The 9,678-nt window shown below is 54.4% G+C and overlaps 1 protein-coding gene across 6 annotated transcripts in view; it reads right to left on the bottom strand.

Moving 5' to 3' along the window:
• Positions 1-2,625: 2,625 nt before the first annotated feature.
• Positions 2,626-9,678, bottom strand: part of PPARD (peroxisome proliferator activated receptor delta) — an 82,453-nt gene continuing 75,400 nt past the window's right edge. For 4 of the 6 annotated variants that reach the window (XM_042986191.1, XM_042986190.1, XM_042986189.1 and 1 more), the window contains 5 exons: positions 9,318-9,472; positions 8,012-8,150; positions 6,404-6,606; positions 5,776-6,226; positions 2,626-4,742 (listed from right to left, as the gene is read on the bottom strand). In XM_042986191.1, coding sequence (XP_042842125.1) covers positions 4,495-4,742; positions 5,776-6,226; positions 6,404-6,606; positions 8,012-8,150; positions 9,318-9,472 — 1,196 coding nt within the window. In that variant the 3' untranslated portion in view covers positions 2,626-4,494. Of the gene's footprint in view, positions 4,743-5,767; positions 6,227-6,403; positions 6,607-8,011; positions 8,151-9,317; positions 9,473-9,678 lie in introns of those variants that run through there. The other 2 variants (XM_042986192.1, XM_042986193.1) reach the window with 2 other exon arrangements.

Genomic DNA, 9,678 nt, shown 5'->3' with positions numbered 1-9,678 from the left:
TGACCTGAGCTGAAGTCGGACACTCAACCGACTGAGCCACCCAGGCGCCCCTATTTATTTCTTATAATGTATTCAAGTTATATTTTTGGATGTCCTGGGGGTTCTAATTTCACTGGTTGTTATGGCTACGTATTTTCATGCAGGATTATTTTCTTCATTTTTGTAATTTTGTGGGAATTCTCAACTGCCAGTATGTGTCCTCCAGAAAGGTTTTGCATGTTTCTTCCAGGCTCCCCAGGGATATTACCAGCCTGAGACCCCATTTCTTCCTTCCTTCCTTTCTTTCTTCTTCCTCCCTCCCTCTCTCTCTCTTCCTTCCTTCCCTCCCTTCCTTCCTTCCTTCCTTCCTTCCTTCCTTCCTTCCTTCCTTCCTTCCTTCCTTCCTTCCTTCCTTCCTTATAAGCTCCATACACAATGTGGGGCTTAAATTCATGACCCTGAGATTAAGAGTCGCATGCTCCACTGACTGAGTCAGCCAGGCACCCCTCTTTTCGTATTTTTTCTCTCTCTCTTCCTTCCCTCCTTCGTATTTATTTATTTTGAGAGAGAGAGAGAAAGAGAGAAAGAGAGAGAGAGAGAGAGAGAGAGAGAGAGAGAGCTTGAGTAGGGGAGGGGCAGAGAGAGAGGGAGAGAGAGAATCCCAAGCAGGCTCCACACTGTCAGTGCAAGAGCCCCTAACATGGGGCTTGATCCCAGGAACCATGAGATCATGACTGCAGCCAAAATCAAGAGCTTAGTTGGCTGAGCCACCCAAGCACCCCTTTCTTTCTTTCTTTTTCAAAAAAATAATTTCAGAAGTTTTAAAGAACTATCACAACGATAGTATCTTCTAATTCTCTTAAGGTTGCTTTCTTCTCTTTTAGTCTAAATATTTGATTCACTTATTGTCCTGAGCATCATTAAAAGGAGACTGGGTGACTATTGCTCCCTAAGTTTTGCTCACAGGTAAAAAGCAGATGGCCTAAGGCCCTGGAACAGTATGCCTCATTCCAGCTGAGTGACCCCAGCCACACTTGCTAATCTCTCATTGTGCCTCACCTGCAAAACGGGCAGGTGATAGTATTTACCTTAGGGTAGTGGTGAGAATTAAGAGGTGATGTATATAGAATGCCTGGCTCAAAATAGGTGCTTAATAAAGAATATCACTTAGTGACAGCAATAATAAGGTGCCAGAGCGAAGAGATGCTATCTCTTTACAGCACCAGAAGCCAGGTAACAATAGAAAGCTGGTGGGGTGCCTGGTTGGCTCAGTTGGTAGAACATGGGGTTCTTGATCTTGGTGTTATAAGTTTGAGACCTACACTGGGTGTCAAGATTACATTAAAAATAAAATCTTACAAAAATAAAGAAAACTGGTACTGAGACTTACCTTCTCCTCCCTGAACTGAGTGTTATTTAGTTATTTGGTATCCTCTGTCCTTACCTCTTTAGCACTGGGAAGAGGACTGGCCTTTAACAGCTGAGCTAGTCTTCAACTATTTTTCTACCGCCTAGTGTGTGGGAAAGGAGAGGGAAGTGAGAAAAAGAAACCAAGCAGATCAGCAAGCAAGGCTATCAATTTCAGAGATGCCCCTGTTCCAAGCATTCCTCGTCCTGCTCCTCACTTCCTCCTGTTCCCCTGGGACTGTCACTCTCCTGGCTGAGATGAACCTCATGGGACTTGACAGTTCAGATCACTCTGGCCAGTAACAGAGAAAACCAGGAGGCAAGTGTCACACTTGACCGTCACCATAAGCTTGAGCCTCCTGGGGCCGCTCCCCTCCAGCGGGTGTCTGCACTTTGTGCTAGTTAATCGCTGGCTCTGGGCTCCTGGTTTCTGCAGCGTCGGTGGAGGTTCGAGAGATGCTGGCCACCAGATGATACCATTTCCCACACGGCCCCGGGGGTGAGAGTGTCGGCCCGCTATTGATGTCTGGATGACCTCCGCTTACCCCCTTTTGATCTTTCAGTCCTTCCAATGCTTTTGTAACAACTTCCTGTAGTAAATTCCCCGTTTTGAAATTCTTAGGGGTGTCTGCTTTCCTGGCTAGATAAGCACTGAAACGTACCCCGAGCTGGCCTCACGGCGGCCCAGCCCACTGGCTGCTGAGGGCTGGGCGCTCCTGGGGCCTCTGTGAAGATGGCACCTCTGCAAGCAGAGGAGAAAACTGGGGTGTCGGCTGAGGAAAGTCCTGGTCTCTTGTGTGGGTGGCCAAAACTGGACAGCGAACGACAGGTTTTTGGCTTTGCAGTTCCACACACCACTCAAGGCCCTTCTGAGACCCTCCCAGGCCCTCCTCACACCACCCTGGTTTGTACCGTGACACCAAGGGGGTGTGTGTGTCCTTTCTGCCGCCTCCCGCCCCCCACCCCCCGCCGGTACCCCGGATGTTCCTTGCAGGACGGGGATGGCATCTTCTCGCTCCTCCGCCCCCGCTCGCTCACTGACGGATGGTGGGCAAAGCGGGGGATGGGGAAAGGTGGGCAGCTCTCACAAGCCAGAATCAACTCTCCTGGCCTGCACCCCAAAGTCTCACTTGCCCAGCCAAGTTTCCCACTTCGTGCGCTGGACATGGAGGAGGGGGAGGGGTCTGGTCAGCCGCCTGGGAAAAACATGTAAATAACTGAGTCAGCCTAAATCAACTCTTAAATATTTAATTCCCATTTATTTAAAGTTCTGTCAGTCTGTGTACACTATTTATATTAAAAACACAGGAAGCTGGGGCTCCTAGCAAAAATATACATTTCGATTTTGGAGATTGTTCAGACACTGAGAAGAGCTATATCCTCAGCACCAGACCTGGGTGGGGGGTGGGGCTGGGGGTCAGGCACAGCGTCTCTCCCTTTACAGCGCTGGCTCAAAGGGAGCACCCCAACCCCAATCCTTGGTCAGCCGAGGGTGGGGGTGGGAGAGGGAAGTATCTTGTCAGTAGAGAATGAGCCCAGGGCATGGAAGGCAGGGGCAGATGGACGGGACCCAGGAAGCCTGGGCTCTGGCCTCAGGCCTTCCCCAACCTTTCTCATAGACCCTCACCAAGTCCCTCGCCCTTCCAGGCCAGTCTCTTTCCTGGAGAAGCAGCCTGGGTGGGCTCTCAGCTTTCCTGCTCAGACACAGCATCCAAGCTGGGCTTCAGCCCCTCTTCCCGGGCTTAGTGCTTCACGTGGGAGGAGCGGGACTGGGCCCGGCAAGATCTCTGGTCACCAGAAGCGGCACAGGGTCAGTGACCAGCCGGGCCAAACACGGGAAGGGGAGGGCGGCAGAACTGTTGGGACGAATGGACGTCACACTGAGCAGTCACACGTGAGCAGGTGCTGGGCTGGCTCAGCTGACCCCTGGCCACCAAGGGATCTGGCCCAGCTCTGCCCATCCGCCTGTAGGCCTCTCTAGCCCATCTGTCTCAGGGAAGGGAGGGAAGGGTGAAGGGTGTGGAACCAGGTAAAGTGAGTCAGTGCTTGTGTGTGTGGAGTGGCAGCTCCAGGGAGTGTGTGTGTGGGGGTGTGGGCTTCAGCTGGGCTCCTGGATGCATCTGAGGCCGGGTCCTGGCACTGAGTGGAGAAACAGGAGTCATGGTCAGTGGCTGCTGCAGAGTGGGAGTAGGGGGGGTGGGTGCCGATGACACCAAGGCCTGGGGTCAGAATTAAGTACACCGCCTGCTGCCTTCCCTGCCAACCTCTGCCTCCCTCGAGGCTTGCTCCTCTTCAGTGGGGGTCCCACCTGGAGGGACGTCCACCTCCTTCCAGGCTGGGGGTGTCCCCCAGCGGCCAGCGCAGGGGACCATCAGTGACACTGACCTGGAAGACTGGTGAAAAGAAGAACAGAGAGGGCATTGGTATCAGTGGGGCTGGGACGTGCTGCTGGAGAGGGGTTGGCTGGGTAGGGGAGGGCGGTGATAGTCTGGGGGAGTGACTCGGTGACTCGGGCTGTTGCTGCAGTCAGCCCAGGCCCTGCGTGGCTTCCCCAGGAAGCCTGGCCCAGAGAACTTAGTGTTTCTTTGGATGGCCCAAATCCTTTGCTGTGAAGACAGGAGAAGTGAGGCCCCTACCCTTGCAGGTGACTGTTGGTACAGAGGGCAGGCCCATTCCTCCTGCTCCTTAGGGGACAGGGGACGGGGCGGACAAAGGCAGAGGACCCGTTCCATGCTGCTGGTGAAGTAACACAAACTGTCTCACAAAAGGAGGGACAGACACAGGGATGGGGAGAGAGAAGGGGAGGGAGGGAGGGAGGGAGGAAGAGGCAAACCTACAGAGAGAAAGGAAGAGAGGGAGCGCAAGGAAATTAGAGAAGAAAGAGGGACTGAGACCGAGCACGAGGAAGAAGGGAGCGCAGGGAGCAGAGCAGGGGCGAGAGACCGCGTGTCTGAGCGCAGGACGGGATTCCACGGCTCCCGGTGCGGCTCCGGGTGCAGTGTGGTGCCAAGCGGCGCCGGCGCTCAGGGCTGCTCTCCGGAAACGTCCCGTGGGTGGTGCCCATCCCTGCTCTGTCCACCTGCCCCTGGAGGCCCCAGGCGCACACCCTCAGTACATGTCCTTGTAGATCTCCTGGAGCAGCGGGTGCAGTGAGGTCTCCGTCTCGGTCTTCTTGATGCGCTGCATCATCTGGGCGTGCTCGGTGACCAGCTGCCGCAGGTCGGCCATCTTCTGCAGCAGCTTGGGGAAGAGGTACTGGGCGTAGGGGTGGTTGGCCTGCAGGTGGAACTCGAGGGCACGCAGGATGGTGTCCTGGATGGCCTCCACCTGGGGAACGTTTATGAGGCCTGGCCGGTCTGTGGGGACACAGGGCAGAGGTGTGGGAGGGGGCAGGCACGCATGGGGACATAACGGGGTCAGAGGAGCTCCCTTACCTCTACCCTACCCTGTGTGGGTGACTCGGCCCGGGGGACAGCAGACCTATTGCTGTGATGGACCCAAGCCCTGGCCTGTCGGTGACTGCCCCACTGAGTATTCTAGTGTCTCCACCCCGGGTCCTGGCCCATCTCCTTTGCTTTTTTGTTTTTTCTTCTGAAAAAGGCAGTATCCCATCAGGGTTAAGAGACTCGCTGCCTGGATTCAACTCCCATCGCTACCACAGACTAGCGATGAGGCTATGGGCAGGCCACTCAGCCTCTCTGACTTCAGTTTCCTCACCCGTAAAATGGGGTAACAGAAGCACCTTCTGCACAGGGTTGTTGTGAGGATCAAATGAGTTATACTCTAGGAAACAGAACAGTACCTGGCATGAAGTAAGTTCTGTGGCACTGTTAGCATGAGTACTGTATCTATTGTATTGGAATCTGAAAAACGCAGGCCAAGGATGGAAAATTTCTCTACCATCAGAAATAATCCCCATGAAGGGGCACCTGGGCGGCCCAGTCGGTTAAGCGTCTAACTCTTGATTTTGGCTCAGGTCATGATCTCACGGTTCGTGAGTTCGAGCCTCGCATCGGGCTCCACACTGACAGCACTGAGCCTGCTTGGGGTTCTCTCTCTCTCTCTCTCTCTCTCTCTCTCTCTCTGCCCCGACCCGCTCGTTCTCTTTCTCTCTCTCAAAGTAAATACATAAACTTCAAAAAAAAAAAGGGAAATAATTCCCATTAACATATTGGCACATTCCTTTTCAGTCTTTTTTCCGTCTCCTCTCCATCTATAAGACAGAGCCGGTCCTCCACGTACAGTTAGTGCCTCGTGTGTTCCACTGCCATCATCACATGGACACTTCCCCATGCTGCTCCAGCTTAGGCTTGGCGCCCTGCAGTGAGGGCCCAACCCCCAGAAGGGCTGGGTGTGTGGGGCAGGCCTACCTGCCCCACCCTCACTTACCTCCACAAAGAATGATGGCCGCAATGAAGAGAGCCAGGTCACTGTCATCAAGTTCCAGGGCATTGAACTTGACAGCAAACTCAAACTTGGGCTCGATGATGTCACTGAAGGGCTTTCGGAGGCTTCGCAGGAACTCACGGGTGACAAAACCAGTGCCGTTGGCCACCAGCAACCCGTCCTTGTTGACAATGGAGGCCAGCATGGCAAAGATGGCCTCATGCACACCATACTTGAGAAGTGTCACCTGGTCGTTGAGGAAGAGGTTGCTGAAGCTGGGTATGCTCTTGGCGAACTCGGTGAGCTCACGCACAGTCTCTACTGTGGTGCACTGGCAGCGGTAGAAGACATGCACGCTGATCTCCTTGTAGGGTGGCAGGCCGTTCACCAGCTGCTTCCACACCAGGCCCTTCTCTGCTTGCCACAATGTCTCGATGTCGTGGATCACAAAGGGCTGAAAACCAGGCCCCGTTAGAGGCCAGGCCTTGGGGGACCCCCGCCCATATGCTCCCCAGACCCCCTGCCTGTACCATGAAGTTAGGGGAGGGAGGAGGCCCGGTTCTCCCAGAAGTCAGGCAGGTGGCAGCAGGGCCCAGAGCCTGGGACCGCCAGGCCGAGCAGTGACACTCACCGCCGTGTGACTGGCCTTGCCGGTGAGGATGCCGCGGGCCTTCTTTTTGGTCATGTTGAAGTTTTTCAGGTAGGCGTTGTAGATGTGCTTGGAGAAGGCCTTCAGGTCGGCCACCTGCGGGTTGTGCTGATTCCCCTCGCTTGCTGTCAGCCCTGCCACCAGCTTCCTCTTCTCGGCCTCTGGCATCCGGCCAAAGCGAATGGCTGTATTGTGGGGTGGGGGTGAGGGAGAGGTCATCGAGGAGCCCAGGCAGGGGCTAGCACCTCTGACCTCCTTGTCCCACTACAGCTACGTGGGTCAAAATGGAAACATACTTTTTGACCTCAGGACCCTCAGAAGCTCTAGAGCCACAACGTTGGACATGTTGGGGAACTCCTCCGGAATGTAAGCTCCGGGGGGACAGGGATTCTGTCTTGTTCACAGTGCCTGGCACACAAGGGCCCTAACTCATGGAGTTGACTGAGCCTCTGTGGCTGGAAGGCAGTGCAGTGTGACAGGTAGGAAGACGGTCTCCGGTGTCAAAGGCCTGTACTCGAGTTCCAGCTTGGCAGCTTACTAGCCATGTGACTTAAGGCAGGCTATTTCACCTTTATTCATAAGAAAAATGGGCCAATACTTCAACCTCACTGGATTGTCAAAACAGTCGTGAGACTGACGCGCTGCCCGCTGTGCTAAGAAGGCAGCTTCAAAACAATTAAATAAGAATGTTCACACGGTAAGCACTCAAAAACTAGTCATTAGTGATGGAACAGGATACAAATCTGGCTTCTCTAAAAGAAAAGGTGAGAAGAATGGAGTTGGCCCTGGGATCTCCTAAGAAATCCCCTCAGCCCACCCAAGGAATGGAGCCCAGGCGTTTACAGACTGAGGGGAGGGATCAAACCCCAGACGTGCCAGGCCCCAGCACCTAGGAAATGTTTCAGATGGAGGGCTTGGGTCCTGCCACCATCTAAAATGTAAGAGAGGGTAGCTGTGGGTGAAGACCTTTAAACAAGAAGGCTCCCCCTTGTCCCCTGGGGGTGGGTGACCCAGATAGGCAAAGAGGGGGCAGGTGGGCCGCAAAATCCTACTGTATGGGGTCTGAAGACAAGACTGAGGGAGGCCTGGCGTGCAGGGCAGGCTCTGACTCCCAGGAGTGGCCGGCCTCCAGGAAATTCCTGCCTGGCTTCTGGCAGCTGACACATATGGTCACTTGGTGGCTCCTGCCCGCCTTCGATAACCAAGAAGGGCTGAGGTGATCCCAGGCTTTGGCAGTGGCTTTTCACCCTCTGTCAGGCCATCTGAGACAGGCTTGAGGTTCTAGGAGTGATGTTTCCAACACTACTGGAGCTGGGGTCCATTCCCAGTTCCCTTCTGGGCCACAGAGGCTAAGCCTCAGGTACTGAGAGGTGGTGACTGCCCGGGACCCGGGACCCGGGACCCATGTGGGCGTTGAGCAGCCTGGGGAAGGCAGGTCTTAGGCCGGCTGGTATTGTGACACGTATGCAGTGCCTGCTGCGTGCCAGGCACTGCTCCGAGGGCACTCCCTTTCTGGGCTCCCGGGAGCCTAGTTCCAGGCTGTGTGGAGGGAGCCAGCATCCCCTGTGCCTTGCCCGGGTCGGCTCTCACCATTATGCGACATGCCCAGGGCCACACATTTCTGGAAGCGACAGTACTGGCACTTGTTGCGGTTCTTCTTCTGGATCTTGCAGATCCGCTCACACTTCTCATATTCCAGCTTCATGCGGATCGTCCGACGGAAGAAGCCCTGAGGGACGGTGAGGAGGTGAGGAAAAGCCATGAGAAAGGGAGAAAGTTGGGAATCCCGCTCTGCCCAATGGGTTACGTCAGGGGCCCCAGTTACGTGTAAGGATGTAAAAATCCCTGAGCTCTGGAAGTAATGCAGGGAAATTTTTTTGGAGGGGAGAGGGAGAAGGAAAAGAAATAACTCGAAAACTTTTGAAATATATATTTATATATCTTAATTATTTATTAAATTTTTTTTAAAATGTTTATTTTTGAGAGAGGGAGAGAGACACACACACACACAGAGAAGGAGAGCAGGGGAGGGGCAGAGAGTAAGGCAGAGAGAGAGAGAGAGAGAGAGAGAGAGAGAGAGAGAGAGAGAGAGAGAGAGGGAGAGAATGAATCCCAAGCAAACTTCGGGACGCCCCTTATTTATTTTACGTGCTTCTTTGTTAGTTTGGTAACATAAAATTGTATCCTGGATAACTTGATTCATTCAGAAATGTATCTGGTTCTGTGTACTTTCCAGGCAGTGGTTTAATAAAATGATATGTGAGGGGCGCCTGGGTGGCTCAGTCAGTGGAGCGTCTGACTCTTAATTTCGGCTCAGGTTATGATCTCATGGTTTGTGAGTTCGAGCCCCGAGTCAGGCTCTGTGCTGACAGTGCCGAGCCTGCTTGGGATTCTCTCTCTTCCTCTCTCTCTCTCTGCCACTCCCCTGCTGGTGCTCACTTGCTCTCATTCTCTCTCTCAAAATAAATAAATAAACTTAAAAACATATATGTGACATTTTGATGGGTGTGCAGTTGGGAGGACAATCCCAAAAGCACGACTGGAAAAAGAAATGTCAAAGAGCCCCTTTCAGGCCTCGACATGCTGGAAGCTCTGATGTCAGGAGATGGTTCAGCCCAAGACCCTCATTCTGTCCTGCTGGTCTTCTACAGCTGAGTCCCCAGGGGTGCCAGCAGCCAGACAGCCCATGTGAGCTGCTGGGGTGGCGCCCAGCAGGGCAGGCCTGACGAGGGACCAGCAGGACCCAGAGTGGAGGCCTGGAATGGCCCCAAGGGCCTGGCTGCCTCCCAGGTGGGAATTCCACTGGAGGCACTGTCAGGGCCCGGCCTCTCTGGCAGCTCAACTCACCATGTAATCACAGCCCCGACTGCCAGCCCCCACTCGCCATGGCCCCTACCTTGCACCCCTCGCATGCGTGAACACCGTAGTGGAAGCCTGATGCCTTGTCCCCGCACACACGGCACTCCATGCTGAGGCTGCCACACGAGGCCCCGTCACAGCCCATCTGCAACTGGTCCAGCAGCGAGGGTGGTGAGGAGCTCTGGGAGAGGTCTGCAGACACACAACATAGGGGTGGCTTCACACGCTGCCAGGACTGGGGCCAGGGGAGGTGGACAGAGACTGTGGGGGCAGAGCAGGCGGTGGGAAGAGCCCATGTTTCTGAATCACACAGCCCTCAGCTCAGACACTTGAGGGCTATGTGCCTCAAGGAGTCGACCTCTCTGAGGATTGCTTTCTTCATCTAGAACGTGGGGCTT

Source organism: Panthera tigris, chromosome B2 (genome assembly GCF_018350195.1).
Source record: "Panthera tigris isolate Pti1 chromosome B2, P.tigris_Pti1_mat1.1, whole genome shotgun sequence".
Lineage (NCBI taxonomy): Eukaryota > Metazoa > Chordata > Mammalia > Carnivora > Felidae > Panthera > Panthera tigris.
This window is presented reverse-complemented; position numbering and strand designations above follow the sequence as displayed.